Genomic DNA, 16,267 nt, shown 5'->3' on the forward strand with positions numbered 1-16,267 from the left:
GAGTTTGGCTGTTGACCTGCTTTTATTTAGACAGAATGAGTTCAAAATGAAGACAGTAGCTATGCAAAAGAAGTCTAGTTTCTCCAGGATGAAAGGACAAGGCGCGCACACATCAGGGATTCAGACTCAGTGCAGCTAATTATAATTGCATCTGATGTTTCTTGATGAGATTCTGCAGCCGTCCAGCACGCTGGGGTTCGGATCCCTTGTTGTCCGTCTTGTTGTTTGTTTGTCTCTGCTGCATTTTGGCTTCATGCATTTTATCATTTATCAACTGTAATGTTTTTCAGGTGATGTTGGACGGCTTTGAAAGACTCTCCGCAAATGCAAAAGTGAATTCTGGTCCAGGCTGATGTGTTTGAGAGGCAACGGAAACCCAGGCATCCCATCAGATCCTGCTGGAGATAGATGACTAAGAGCTCATTCCCAGCATGCAGTGAAGAAAACTAGCAGCTATTTGTCTGCAGGTGCCATTTTCTGCTCGTGGAAGCAATATGAAAATAACAATCTAAAGATTATGTGTAGACTGGAGGCATAACTGGGCATTCCTCAGCTAAATTCAGTTGCAAAGAAAATTCTGCATGTAGCCTGTCTTTGATTGGGTTTACAAATTCATCATGGACCAGAACCCATCAGGTTGATTCCAGTAAAGGTAAGCACACACATACAAACACCCCTCTGACACAAATCAACCTAATTATTCAGTGTTTAGCTGTATGATGGGCCAACAGTCTGCAGTTTGTTCCTACGTTTTCTGGCAGTGTACTTACTGCTGATATGACTGGTAGATACCCGGAATTTCTAGTCAGTTTATGAAGGTTAATGTCTTAGTGTCCAGGTGCGTCTTGTCTTACGGTATAGTTGTGAGGCTTGAATGTTGATCAGTGACCCGAGGAGTATCTGGGTTTGCAGTTGACCTGGATCAAGCATTTAATGACTTCCTGGATTTGGCCATGAGGACTGTATCTGTATGTGGTGAAAGTGTTACAGAGAGACATTCATTGCTCTCTGGATTGTCTGCCTTTGAGATCAAGAGACGTCCAAGAAGAATTTATGGAATCATGAGGTTGTTGGACAGCATAATGAAGGTCTTGAGGGTCCTGGTGCTACCTGTTCTACTGTATGATTGTGAGACTTGGACATTAACCAGTGACCCAAGATGATGACTAGATGTGTTTGGTTCCCCGTCACCTCAATCTTTTGCTAAAGTTGGAATGACTTTGTGTCAAATGAGCAGTTACTCTGGGAATGTCCCTTACATTGTGAGGGAGTGACAGGTTAAAATAGGAGCTTGTAGCCCAAAATAGAAAAAAAAGTGAAACGCTGCCTTTAGCAATCACATGATGTGCTCCAGAAGGACATTACGTTCATTCTGGTGAGGTGTCCTTTGTGAGCATCTTGACCTTTCTCCTTACCTTAGCTATTACTCCTCGATATATCAAGTCTGATCTGTTTTAGGCTGAGCGGAGAACTGATAAGAGTGCCACCCTCGGTGGTACAACCGCCGCACTAACATCTGTTCTGAGACACCTTGTGTGTCACTGCAGTGTTGCCAAGTGCTGTGACAAAGCATCACTGTCTGATCCCTTCAAATGAAAACATGTCGCATCAGCAGGTGATGTCACGATGAGCAACACTTTGAGATAATGGAACTAATTCATCGGTGAAATCACCTGCCAAGGAAAGTGGCTCGAACAAAAAGCCGCAGACTGTTGGTTCCTCACTCCGTACAGTTTCCTCGCTCCTGTTTTAGATGTCTGTGGTTTCATCGTGTCCCTCTACATAGTGCTAAAGTGATATGTTGGAGCACCACAGCCAGTAATCTATCAGGGACATCCAGAAGGTTTTGACGTGTATTTATATAGCCCTTTGTCCATCTGCACCAGAAGCTCCCAACACATTACAATGACGCCTCACATTTACACAGACACACTTGCATACTGTTGTCAGGCTGTTGCCATGCAAAGTGCTCACTACACACCAGGAGCAACTGGGGGATTAAGGACCTTGCCCAGGGGCACTTAGTGATTTTCGGGTCTAGCTGGGTTTTGAACCAAGGATCCTCTGGTCTCCAGCCCAATGCTTAACCACTAGACCATCACTTCCCCTGATGTGGAGTAGAATCTGCCAGATAGTTGATTTGTGCAGTTTTATGTCCTTGTGTTTGTGTTGCCACTCTCTCTGTCTTTTTGTCTTTCAGGAAAAGAGGTGTCACTCCATCAGACATCAGCACCGCAGTCTGGACTCTGTGATCCACACCAACATACCCACCGTCTCCCCTTGTATTTTCTGAAGCTCCATCGACTGACTCCCTTACCTCCTCTTCCCCTGTTCACACCTTGTAAACAGTGGAAGGCCAAACACACGACTTACCCGAACGCTGTCCAGTAAGCGAGGGCGGCGAGGGCGGCGAGGGCTGTGCTGTCATTGGTTGACTGCAGGTTGACTGCAATGTGGATGGGAGGATGTCGGGGGACTGGGATGAAGACCTGTGTAAGAAGGCGCTGGTGTTGGTAGAGGAACTCTGCTTCAACACAAGAGGATACAGCCAGAGCAAAGGGTGCCAGGAGTTCAGCTACCTGCTGCGGGGTCGAAACAGACAGCTGGACACAGGTCAGTGATGCAGTCAATGCCATATATATTTACATAATGATATCATAACATGCACCACTGTTTGGTCTCCAAAGCTTCAACGGTTCACAAAAACCCAGAGTGAAACTTCCCATACTGTACCTGAAGCATTTATGCCTACTAACACTGTCGACTTCTGGAATTCTGACCTGTACCTCGTTGTTGTCAATTTAAACGTCCCGTTCTTGTCAAAAGTAGACTACATATGGTTGCTCTGCTGCAACGTGTCTACCATTGCATGTTCTGGTAGTCTTCAGTTTTGTTTAGTGTTGTTAGAATGGCCAGAGCAGATGGTCACCCCACTGAGTCTGGTCTGCTTCAGGTTTATTCCTGCAATCAAAAAGCACTGAGGGAGTTTTTCCTTACCGTTGTCGCCAGTGCTAGGGTCGGGTCGACGGGTAGGGTCGAGACCTTACTTGTGTACAGCACTACTGCCAGCTGCTTTAATAGAGTTGAACTGTTGTTGCGATGCAGAATGTGCTCATCTAAACACCTTTTCACTCAAAGTGACTGTGAACATGCAACTTGTCTTAGAGTACAACAGTGCTTCAGTGCTTCGGTGCTTCAATGCTTCAGTGCTTCAGTGCTTTCCTGGGCTGGGTGTTGAGTAGGATTTTGCACACCATAGGTGCCTAAGGTTAAGATGCCCATGTCAGTGAGAGAAGGTATACTGACCTTCACTTTAGAGCCGATGTGGTGATCTTAGCAGAATCAATAGATGTCCCGATTGCAGCACTTGAGAAGCTGAGTGTGGAGTCGGACTGTCTGGGTTCGTGATTGTCCTTGATAAGGAGTAAGTGCCAGACTTTCAATGAACTCCTGGACTGAGCTATCAGAAGTCTATCAGAATGTGGCGAAAGTGCCAAACTTGTCGAGACAATCATATCTCTGGGTCCTCAGTCTTTTAGCTTGTTAGATACCTGGCAGGAGCTTATGGAGTCATGAGGTCACTGCACAGAAGTCTTTGCCAACACCGATGAACAAATATCAAAGTCTTTAGGGTACCAGTAACTGTCATGGTTGTGAGATTTGAATGCTAACCAGTGACGTCCTTGGTGCTAGGTGGCTTCAGAGCATCCTTGGATACCACAAGAATGACTTTGTGTCAAATTGTTGCTTATCTAGACTCTGATAAGGAAGGTCTCTTTCATTGTGAGGGGAGGTCAGCTCTAAACATTTTGGGTGGGTGGTGCGTTTATCTGCATATGATCCATCACACATGTGCCTTAGTGATGAGCACCCTAATGGCTGGAGATGGCCCACATTTTGTTGGAATTGTCTTCTATCCTGGGTGGCAACCACCTAGGCAGAAGACAGTTCAGTCGAGTGGTGGATGTGGTGACGTGTGGTACCAGAGCACACTTCCAGCCCTGAACTCACCTGGTACAATGAGTGTGGATTTTTTTTTTTTCTTTCTTTCTTTTTTTTTTTTTTTTTTTGAGGAATGCAAATACTTTGTTGAACTTTTGCAACAAGCTAGTACATGGTTATTTTAACATGTACTCCACACATATTGAAGGAACTATTAAAACTTCTCAAAGCACATAGAGTATTTCTCTGCTGGGGATTAGTTTCTTCATTAGGGTTTAAACACTCATATCTGCGCCACTTGTGGATATCCACAGCAGTAAGCATGTTCGACTTTAAAGTGTGGTCTAAAATGGCAAATGTTATGAAGGGGGCTCATGTTTAAAGATGTTCAGAGGTGCTGTGCTTTCTGAACAACAATGCATGAAATATTCATTTCCTAGATTGGAGTGGCTTCAGAACAAGTGCATCCCATTTGCTTTACGAGGCCCAAAAGAGGCTCTGGAAAATTTGGAGATGGGTATTTCACAACCAGATTACATTAGTACATCTTAGTAAGTTGTAGAACTAAACTCTTCTGGACAGAGAACGCACAAAGTGTGCTGGGAACTTGATGTGGCCAGTTTACAGGGTTACAGCCCTGAGTGGTACTATTACTGCACGAACCTTGTACAGCTGCAGACATACGTTTACATACATCTTGGCTATAAACTTTCAAACTCAGTTTTCCCTTATTGCACTGTATATTCTTTTTTATTAAACAATATATGTGGTAAGTCGGTTAGATTGTCTGCTGTATTTCCATATAAAGTACTCGCTGCTGGGCGTCAGAAACGCTGAAGCACGTACCCTGTAAAATGCAGTAAATGAATCCATAGATTGAGAAACGAGTCTTTCTCCTCCAGCGAGTTAACATGATAACTCACCATATTACAAAGGTCATATGACGGCAATCTCATTACAATTTGGTGAACTTGCTGCACTAAAGCAATCCAGAAAGCAACTTTGTTTCACCCATGTGAGATCTCAAAGATATTAGATGGAGAAGGGTTGGTGCAATAAAATAGGAGGATGTCATTAATCCAAAATTGATATTAAAAAGGTTTTGGCCTATGAGATCCACAGTCATTTTGTTCCAGATTTATTTATTTATTTTAGGTCATGATGATGATGTGATGTCACATTTCTACCTGCTGCCTTCACTTTCTTTATCGGTTCCTTGGCTGTGGTTCTGGTGGACTTTTATGGCAAAAGCTTGTCAGTCACGGGGTGTTAATTTAAGCCTCGTTTCTCAGTGATGTAAAGTCTGTGTTGTCCGAAAATCCTTATATGTTTCCACAATAGATTGTACAGTTGCTTGTAAGGCCATGAATTTATTTATTTATTAGAAAAAGGAATCAGACTTGATCAGTCAAGGAATCAATTCATTCTTTACATTTTTCCCCTGTTTTGAAAGGCAAAAAAGGGTGAACGCTGAGCCTATACTGTCCTTTGACCTGCACATTAGAGAGATTACAAAGACTGGATTCTTTCATCTGCCTAATATTGCAAGGATTTGCACTATCCTGTCAATGGCGGATGCACAGACACCCAATCACACCTTTGTTTCTTCTACAATTGACTATTGCAATGTTCTTTTTTCTGGTTTTGCCTCATTTGAGCCTCAACAGTCTCCAGTTGGATCCGAGTGCTGCTGCTGGTGTCTTATTAAGAGAGAAAGTTTGATCAGTGAGCGTTTCAATTAGATTGTTGCAAACTGTTCCTGTCAGCCAGCGTCAGTCACTTCACATCATAATGTGAATGGGACCTTAGATTACTGGACGCAGGTGCAAGACACCTCTCTAATAGACATGGAAGTCAATGCAGTACTGTAATATCAGTTTACTTTTATAATGTTAGTGTGGTGCGATATGTAATTCCGTAGGATTTTTGTGCCAAAATTGATTTTTTTGTTGATTTGACTTGGTTAGTGGTCCAGTTAACTGAAAATAATGGGGTACAATTTTTCTGACCCCTGTAACCCCCCTCTATGGGGGTCATTCTGCCCGGGTGGCCCTCAAACAGTATAAAGTGTATCTTCCTCAATTCTAGACCGATTTTCACAATCTTACAGTCCTTTTTTTAATTTGTAAGGGTGCTAAATACATAAATAATACACCCTGCATGCAATAAATCAAGCTTTGTTGCTTTTCTGTATTTTGGGGGGCTGGGTCTCCTAAGGGCCCCAAAATTAATCTATGGGGTTATGAGGGTACTCAACATAATAATGATACACCCTGGATAACATGAAAAATATTGATTTCATTTTTGGTTATCTCCCTTTGCAAGATATCAGCTGTCACTCTCAGTTTTGCAACTGTGTCAAGTGAATCTAGGTGGACATCAATAGCTTTGCTAACACCCTTCAGGGTAACAGGTTTGTCAGGCTCATTCTTACGCAGTGATTTGACAAACTGGAAATTTGGCAGACGCTCAGTGATTAACCTTTTCAGGTGTTTTCTGTAGTTTTCATCACCCTTGACCTCTATCTGATAGATGTAGGCCTCATTCACCTCAGCCATATTTATTGTGTCACAATCATCCACAACTGTATTTTGAATGAACATGAGTAACTCTTCATCACAAAGAGATTGGATCAGAGGCACATTGCTGTGGCCCTCAGAAAGACAGGTTCTCTGTGCTGACCGTAAGCAGTTTCTGTGATAGAACTTTTCTTGAGCAGCTGCATCACCAGCATCAAACAGATCAGAAACACAAGTTCGGACATGATCATCACATGTGTTCAACTTTATCTGAAGCAATGTTTCACCCATTCTATCAGTAAAAACCTGATGCAAAGACTCTTTGGCCTCAGATGCACAGAAAGAACATGAAGAGAACAGACACACCTCTGCTTTAGATAGACTTTTTGACCTTTTTGGACGGTTTGGAGCATTTGAACATGAGGGGCGACCTAGAGCAGGAAAGAAACCTATGGGGGAGTTAGATCTATCACGCTTTTTAGCACCCTCCCTGAGTCTTTTAATTACACATTTATTCACAAGGGGTTTACGGCATTCACTGTGATATAACCAGTGTTGCCACAGTTACTTTGAAAAAGTAATCCAATTACTGATTACTGATTACTCCTTGAAAAAGTAACTTAGTTACTTTACTGATTACTCAATTGTAAAAGTAACTAAGTTAGATTACTAGTTACTTTTTTGGTTACTTTTCCCAGCTGCCGACAACAACCCTCTGCCACCTCAACATGACAATGATACCTGTTTTGCCAAAAGTTACTTTATAGTCACCCTTTCTTGACTTCAATGAAAATAAATACTTGTTTTATAAAAAGTAAAATAAAGACCTCTTTCTTGACCTCATATTTAACTGTTGACAGCACTGTAACAGTAAAACTTGCAATTTCAAACCTACATTGTTTATAAATGTAACTATTAAATTCATTCTAGCATTTTTCTAATGTTTAAATTCTCTCTAAATATTTTACTTGTCAAAATTAATATTATTTTAAGTAGTATTAGTAGTTGTAGTAAAAAAAGGCTTCAAAACTGGACCTTTAATCTAGGGGTGTTGTGAGGGGGGCACATCCCTCCCCCACGCCCCATTCCAGCTGGATTCGCCCCTGCTTTGGCGTTTCAATCAATCAATCAACTTTTTTTTTATATAGCGCCAAATCACAACAAACAGTTGCCCCAAGGCGCTCCATATTGTAAGGCAAGGCCATACAATAATTATGAAAAACCCCAACGGTCAAAACGACCCCCTATGAGCAAGCACTTGGCAACAGTGGGAAGGAAAAACTCCCTTTTAACAGGAAGAAACCTCCAGCAGAACCAGGCTAAGGGAGGGGCAGTCTTCTGCTGAGACTGGTTGGGGCTGAGGGAAAAAAACAGGAAAAAGACATGCTGTGGAGGGGGGCAGAGATCGATCACTAATGATTAAATGCAGAGTGATGCATACGGAGCAAAAAGAGAAAGAAACAGTGCATCATGGGAACCCCCCAGCAGTCTAAGTCTATAGCAGCATAACTAAGGGATGGTTCAGGGTCACCTGATCCAGCCCTAACTATAAGCTTTAGCAAAAAGGAAAGTTTTAAGCCTAATCTTAAAAGTAGAGAGGGTGTCTGTCTCCCTGATCTGAATTGGGAGCTGGTTCCACAGGAGAGGAGCCTGAAAGCTGAAGGCTCTGCCTCCCATTCTACTCTTACAAACCCTAGGAACTACAAGTAAGCCTGCAGTCTGAGAGCGAAGCGCTCTACTGGGGTGATATGGTACTACCAGGTCCCTAAGATAAGATGGGACCTGATTATTCAAAACCTTATAAGTAAGAAGAAGAATTTTAAATTCTATTCTAGAATTAACAGGAAGCCAATGAAGAGAGGCCAATATGGGTGAGATATGCTCTCTCCTTCTAGTCCCTGTCAGTACTCTAGCTGCAGCATTTTGAATTAACTGAAGGCTTTTCAGGTAACTTTTAGGACAACCTGATAATAAAGAATTACAATAGTCCAGCCTAGAGGAAATAAATGCATGAATTAGTTTTTCAGCATCACTCTGAGACAAGACCTTTCTGATTTTAGAGATATTGCACAAATGCAAAAAAGCAGTCCTACATATTTGTTTAATATGCGCATTGAATGACATATCCTGATCAAAAATGACACCAAGATTTCTCACAGTATTACTAGAGGTCAGGGTAATGTCATCCAGACTAAGGATCTGGTTAGACACCATGTTTCTAAGATTTGTGGGGCCAAGTACTTCAGTTTTATCTGAGTTTAAAAGCAGGAAATTAGAGGTCATCCATGTCTTTATATCTGTAAGACAGTCCTGCAGTTTAGCTAATTGGTGTGTGTCCTCTGGCTTCATGGATAGATAAAGCTGGGTATCATCTGCGTAACAATGAAAATTTAAGCAATGCTGCCTAATAATACTGCCTAAGGGAAGCATGTATAAAGTGAATAAAATTGGTCCTAGCACAGAACCTTGTGGAACTCCATAATTAACCTTAGTCTGTGAAGAAGATTCCCCATTTACATGAACAAATTATAATCTATTAGATAAATATGATTCAAACCACCGCAGCGCAGTGCCTTTAATACCTATGGCATGCTCTAATCTCTGTAATAAAATTTTATGGTCAACAGTATCAAAAGCAGCACTGAGGTCCAACAGAACAAGCACAGAGATAAGTCCACTGTCCGAAGCCATAAGAAGATCATTTGTAACCTTCACTAATTGTTGTGAAAGTGTAGGAACACGGACCCACAACAGGGGGCGCAAATGAACGGACAATGGAGAAGATAAATAACAAGTTTTACTATTGTGAAACGAGCACAACCAATACAACAATCAACAATTTGGGGTTAAGCCGAATTCTGCTGGTGTCGTGTGGGCAGGCTCGAAGGTAGGAGACGTCCGTCCAAGTCGAACCGGAACCATCCAGATCTCCTCTGCCACCGAACCCTGGAAGTACTGGAACCGCCAAGTCCCGAATTCCCAGGTGGCCACTGCCTCCGCTCGTCGGATCCGGTACTACTGGCAAGAGAGAGCAACAAACACACAGGTGTGGATGCGGCTGCACCCAATAACACGGAGAGGGGAGAAGCCGCCTCCACCTCTCGTCACAAAAAAGCAGGAAGGTGAGTACTTATCTAATCACTCGGCCTGCGGTAGTCAGCTGTCCTGAAAGGTTTAACAAGTGTTATCAATTAACACAGAATATGCTGCAGAGAATGTTACCTCTATCTCAAGGCGATATCTCGACACTGAGGTGGAGACGCCGTCCTGCTGATATACCTCCGTGCTGAGTGGAACAGCTGTGTCCAGTGATGGGTGACAGCTGTCACCCTGGCTGCTCTCGTGAGGCGGCAGCGCCCTCTGGTGCCTGGAGCCCGCACTCCAGGCAGGGCGCCCTCTGGTGGTGGTGGGCCAGCAGTACCTCCTCTTCAGCGGCCCACACAACAGGACCCCCCCCTCAACGGGCGCCTCCTGGCGCACGACCGGGCTTGTCCGGATGGCGACGGTAGAAGTCGGCCAGGAGGGCCGGGTCCAGGATGAAGCCCTTCTTCACCCAGGAGCGTTCTTCGGGACCGTACCCCTCCCAGTCCACCAGGTACTGAAAACCCCGACCCATTCGACGGACGTCAAGGAGCCGGCGCACTGTCCAAGCCGGTTCCCCGTCGATGATACGGGCAGGAGGTGGTGCCGGACCCGGGGCGCAGAGGGGTGAGGTGTGATGGGGTTTTATCCGGGAAACATGGAATACTGGATGGATCCGCAGTGAGGCCGGGAGCTGGAGCCTCACTGCGGCGGGGTTGATGACTTTAAGGATCTTGAAGGGTCCGATGTATCGTTCCTGGAGTTTTGGGGAGTCCACTTGTAGAGGAATGTCCTTGGTGGATAACCACACCTCCTGCCCAGGACGATACGTAGGGGCCGGGGCCCGTCGCCGGTCTGCATGTTTCTTCGCCCTCGTCCGGGCCTTCAACAAAGCAGAACGGGCGGCGCGCCACACCCGACGGCACTTCCGTAGGTGGGCCTGGACCGAGGGCACACCGACCTCTCCCTCAACCACCGGAAACAAGGGGGGCTGATACCCCAAGCACACCTCAAAAGGGGAGAGGCCGGTGGCTGACGACACTTGACTGTTGTGGGCGTACTCGATCCAGGCCAGGTGGGTACTCCAGGCCGTCGGGTGCGCGGCTGTCACACAACGTAGTGTCTGCTCCAGTTCTTGGTTGGCCCGCTCTGCTTGCCCGTTGGTCTGGGGGTGATACCCGGACGAGAGGCTGACCGTGGCCCCCAGTTCCCGGCAGAAGCTCCTCCACACATGCGAGGAAAACTGGGGACCGCGATCGGAGACGATGTCTGATGGTATCCCATGCAGACGGACGACGTGGTGGACCAAGAGGTCCGCTGTCTCCTGGGCCGTTGGTAGCTTCGGGAGGGCCACGAAGTGGGCCGCCTTGGAGAAACGGTCCACTATCGTGAAGACGACGGTGTTTCCCTGGGACGGCGGGAGACCCGTGACAAAGTCCAGGCCGATGTGGGACCAGGGGCGATGTGAGACGGGCAGCGGCTGTAGCAGCCCTGAGGTCTTTCGATGGTCGGCCTTGCCCCTGGCGCAGGTGGTACAGGCCTGGACGTAGTCCCGGACGTCGGCCTCCAGGGACGCCCACCAGAAGCGCTGCCGGACGACTGCCACGGTCCTTCGCACCCCAGGGTGACAGGAGGCTTAGAACCGTGACAGAAGTCCAGCACCCCAGCTCTGGCTTCCGGTGGGACGTAGAGTCTGTTCTTTGGTCCGGTTCCGGGGTCCAGGTCTCGGGTCAGGGCCTCCCGGACGGTCTTCTCCACGTCCCAGGTGAGGGCGGCCACGATAGCGGACTCCGGGATGATGGGATCCGGGGGATCCGACGGTTCCGTCTTGACTTCGTCTTCGTGTACCCGGGACAATGCATCCGATCTCTGATTCCTGGTCCCGGGACGGTAGGTAATCCGGAAGCCAAAACGGCCAAAGAACAGTGACCAGCGGGCTTGCCTGGGGTTCAGCCGCTTGGCGGTCCTGATGTACTCCAGGTTCCGATGGTCAGTGAAAACCGTGAATGGCACGGATGTTCCCTCCAACAGATGTCTCCACTCTTCGAGGGCCTCTTTCACCGCAAGGAGTTCTCGATTGCCGACGTCATAGTTCCATTCGGCCGGGGTCAACCTGCGGGAAAAATAGGCACACGGGTGAAGGACCTTATCGGTCTTCCCGCTCTGGGAGAGCACCGCTCCTATCCCTGAGTCCGAGGCGTCCACTTCAACCACTAACTGGTGGCTAGGATCGGGCTGCACCAGAATGGGTGCAGACGAGAAGCGCCGTTTCAACTCCTTGAACGCGGCATCGCACCGGTCCGACCAGGTGAAGGGGACTTTTGGTGAGGTCAGGGCTGTCAGGGGGCTAACTACCTGACTGTAGCCCTTAATGAACCTCCTGTAGAAATTAGCAAAGCCGAGGAACTGTTGCAGCTTCCTACGGCTTGTGGGTTGGGACCAGTCTCTCACCGCCGCCTCCTTGGCCGGATCAGGAGCGACGGAGTTCGGGGAGATGATGAACCCCAAGAAGGACAAAGATGTGCGGTGGAACTCACACTTCTCGCCCTTCACAAACAGCCGGTTCTCTAACAACCGCTGCAGGACCTGACGTACATGCCGGACATGAGTCTCAGGATCCGGGGAAAAGATGAGTATATCGTCTAGATACACGAAGACGAACCGGTGCAGGAAGTCCCGCAAGACATCATTTACCAATGCTTGGAAAGTCGCGGGAGCATTAGTGAGACCGAACGGCATGACCAGGTACTCAAAATGACCTAACGGGGTGTTAAACGCCGTCTTCCACTCATCTCCCTTCCGGATCCAAACCAGATGGTACGCATTCCTAAGATCAAGCTTGGTGAAAATCCTGGCTCCATGCAAGGGGGTGAACACTGAATCCAATAAGGGCAACGGGTATCGGTTGCGAACCGTGATTTCGTTCAACCCCCTGTAATCAATGCATGGACGAAGCCCGCCATCTTTTTTACCCACAAAAAAGAAACCGGCACCCATCAGAGAGGTGGAATTCCGGATCAACCCGGCAGCTAATGAGTCCCGGATGTAGGTCTCCATTGATTCGCGCTCCGGCCGTGAGAGGTTGTACAGCCTACTGGACGGGAACTCACTGCCTGGCACCAAATCAATGGCACAATCATACGGGCGGTGCGGAGGAAGCGTGAGAGCCAGATCCTTGCTGAACACGTCCGCAAGACCGTGGTACTCCGCCGGCACCGTCCTCAGATTGGGCGGGACTCTGACCTCCTCCTTAGCTTGGGAGCCAGGAGGAACCGAGGAACCTAGACACTCTCAATGGCAGGTCTCGCTCCACTGTACCACTACCCCGGACGGCCAATCGATCCGGGGATTGTGCTTCAGCATCCAAGGAAAACCCAGAACCACACAGGAGGTGGCCTGAGTCACAAAGAACTCGATCACCTCCCGGTGGTTACCTGACACCACCAGAGTTACTGGTGGTGTCTTATGCGTGATCGGCGGGAGTAGGGAGCCATCTAGTGCCCGAACCTGTACAGGCGAGGTAAGAGCCACCAGAGGGAGCCCTATCTCCCTGGCCCATCTACTGTCTAGCAGATTCCCCTCAGAGCCCGTGTCCACCAGTGCTGGGGCCTTCAGGGTTGAATCCTCATATAGGATCGTGACTGGGAGTCGTGTGGCAATGTGGGTGTGTCCCACGTGAATGTTTTGGCCCACCCCAGGCCCAGTCTCTAGGGGCGGGCGTTGGAGTTTAACCGCTCGGGGCAGTCGTTTGCAAGATGCTCAATCGAGCCACAAACAAAACAAGCTCCGTGGGCCCGCCTCCTTTGTGCTCCAGGTGCCCGAAATGTTGCCCTGCTCGTGTCCATAGCATCGTCAGCAGGGGGAGCCGTAGCCGCACGGAGCGCAGGAACAGGGGAGCGTGGGGAGGGCGGAGCTCGGTCGGAACCGGAAGGGAGAGGAACGACTCGTGCCTGGCCACGCCCTTCGCCTCGTTCCCGACGGCGTTCTTCTAACCGGTTGTCGAGTCGTATGACTAGATCGATGAGCCCATCTAAATCCCGCGGTTCGTCCTTCGCCACCAGGTGCTCTTTTAGGACCAGTGACAGTCCGTTTACAAAGGCGGCACGGAGGGCAGTGCTATTCCAGCCGGACCTCGCAGCCGCGATGCGGAAGGCGACTGCATAGGCAGCTGCGCTCCGACGCCCCTGTCTCATTGACAGTAGCACGGTTGAAGCGGTCTCTCCTCTATTGGGGTGATCGAACACCGTTCTGAGCTCCCGCACAAACCCATCGTATGTATGAAGGAGCCGTGAGTTCTGCTCCCAGAGCGCTGTAGCCCAAGCGCGTGCCTCCCCGCAAAGCAGGTTTATTACATAAGCTACTTTGCTAGCGTCAGTCGCGTACATCACGGGACGCTGTGCGAAGACGAGCGAACACTGCATAAGGAAATCCGCGCACGTCTCCACACAGCCTCCGTACGGTTCTGGAGGGCTTATGTATGCTTCTGGGGACGGAGGGAGGGGCCGTTGAACGACCAGTGGAACGTCACTATTACGCACAGGGTCCTCGGGAGGGAGAGCCGCAGCGGCGCCCGAAGGGCGTGCTTCCACTTGTGCGGCGAGAGCCTCCACCCTGCGGTTTAGGAGAACGTTCTGCTCGGTCATAAAATCCATCCGAGTGGTGAAAGCGGTGAGGATCCGCTGCAACTCACCGATTACCCCTCCCGAAGACGCCGACGCGCCCTGTTCTTCCATTGGCCGTTCAACAGCTGGTTGACGCCCCTCGGGATCCATGACGCTGGCCGAGATATCCTGTTGTGAAAGTGTAGGAACACGGACCCACAACAGGGGGCGCAAATGAACGGACAATGGAGAAGATAAATAACAAGTTTTACTATTGTGAAACGAGCACAACCAATACAACAATCAACAATTTGGGGTTAAGCCGAATTCTGCTGGTGTCGTGTGGGCAGGCTCGAAGGTAGGAGACGTCCGTCCAAGTCGAACCGGAACCATCCAGATCTCCTCTGCCACCGAACCCTGGAAGTACTGGAACCGCCAAGTCCCGAATTCCCAGGTGGCCACTGCCTCCGCTCGTCGGATCCGGTACTACTGGCAAGAGAGAGTAACAAACACACAGGTGTGGATGCGGCTGCACCCAATAACACGGAGAGGGGAGAAGCCGCCTCCACCTCTCGTCACAAAAAAGCAGGAAGGTGAGTACTTATCTAATCACTCGGCCTGCGGTAGTCAGCTGTCCTGAAAGGTTTAACAAGTGTTATCAATTAACACAGAATATGCTGCAGAGAATGTTACCTCTATCTCAAGGCGATATCTCGGCACTGAGGTGGAGACGCCGTCCTGCTGATATACCTCCGTGCTGAGTGGAACAGCTGTGTCCAGTGATGGGTGACAGCTGTCACCCTGGCTGCTCTCGTGAGGCGGCAGCGCCCTCTGGTGCCTGGAGCCCGCACTCCAGGCAGGGCGCCCTCTGGTGGTGGTGGGCCAGCAGTACCTCCTCTTCAGCGGCCCACACAACACTAATGCTGTTTCTGTACTATGATGAATTCTAAAACCTGACTGAAACTCTTCAAATAGACCATTCCTCTGCAGGTGATCAGTTAGCTGTTTTACAACTACCCTCTCAAGAATCTTTGAGAGAAAAGGAAGGTTGGAAATTGGCCTATAATTAGCTAAGATAGCTGGGTCAAGTGATGGCTTTTTAAGTAATGGTTTAATTACTGCCACCTTAAAAGCCTGTGGTACATAGCCAACTAATAAAGATAGATTGATCATATTTAAGATCGAAGCATTAAATAATGGTAGGACTTCCTTGAGCAGCCTGGCAGGAATGGGGTCCAATAAACATGCCGATGGTTTGGACGAAGCAACCAATGAAAATAACTCAGACAGAACAACTGGAGAGAAAGAGTCTAACCAAATACCGGCATCACTGAAAGCAGCCAAAGATAACGATACATCTTTGGGATGGTTATGAGTAATTTTTTCTCTAATAGTCAAAATTTTGTTAGCAAAGAAAGTCATGAAGTCATTACTAGTTAAAGTTAATGGAATACTCAGCTCAATAGAGCTCTGACTCTTTGTCAGCCTAGCTACAGTGCTGAAAAGAAACCTGAGGTTATACTTATTTTCTTCAATTAGTGATGAGTAGAAAGATGTCCTAGCTTTACGGAGGGCTTTTTTATAGAGCAACAAACTCTTTTTCCAGGCTAAGTGAAGATCTTCTAAATTAGTGAGACGCCATTTCCTCTCCAACTTACGGGTTATCTGCTTTAAGCTACGAGTTTGTGAGTTATACCACGGAGTCAGACACTTCTGATTTAAAGCTCTCTTTTTCAGAGGAGCTACAGCATCCAAAGTTGTCTTCAAAGAGGATGTAAAACTATTGACGAGATACTCTAACTCCCTTACAGAGTTTAGGTAGCTACTCTGCTCTGTGTTGGTATATGACATTAGAGAACATAACGAAGGAATCATATCCTTAAACCTAGTTACAGCGCTTTCTGAAAGACTTCTAGTGTAATGAAACTTATTCCCCACTGCAGGGTAGTCCATCAGGGTAAATGTAAATGTTATTTTAAAATGATCAGACAGAAGGGAGTTTTCAGGGAATACTGTTAAGTCTTCTATTTCCATACCATAAGTCAGAACAAGATCTAAGATATGATTAAAGTGGTGGGTGGACTCATTTACTTTTTGAGCAAAGCCGATAGAGTCTAATAATAG

At 47.7% G+C, this 16,267-nt stretch overlaps 1 protein-coding gene across 1 annotated transcript in view; it reads left to right on the forward strand.

Annotated features, from left to right (window-relative positions):
* The first annotated feature begins 294 nt into the window (after positions 1–294).
* Positions 295–16,267, forward strand: part of syt3 (synaptotagmin III) — a 113,082-nt gene continuing 97,109 nt past the window's right edge. The window contains exons 1-2 of the mRNA XM_034190388.1: positions 295–652; positions 2,201–2,613. Coding sequence (XP_034046279.1) covers positions 2,466–2,613 — 148 coding nt within the window. The 5' untranslated portion in view covers positions 295–652; positions 2,201–2,465. The remainder of the gene's footprint in view (positions 653–2,200; positions 2,614–16,267) is intronic.

Source organism: Thalassophryne amazonica, chromosome 16 (genome assembly GCF_902500255.1).
Source record: "Thalassophryne amazonica chromosome 16, fThaAma1.1, whole genome shotgun sequence".
In the NCBI taxonomy this organism is placed as follows: domain Eukaryota; kingdom Metazoa; phylum Chordata; class Actinopteri; order Batrachoidiformes; family Batrachoididae; genus Thalassophryne; species Thalassophryne amazonica.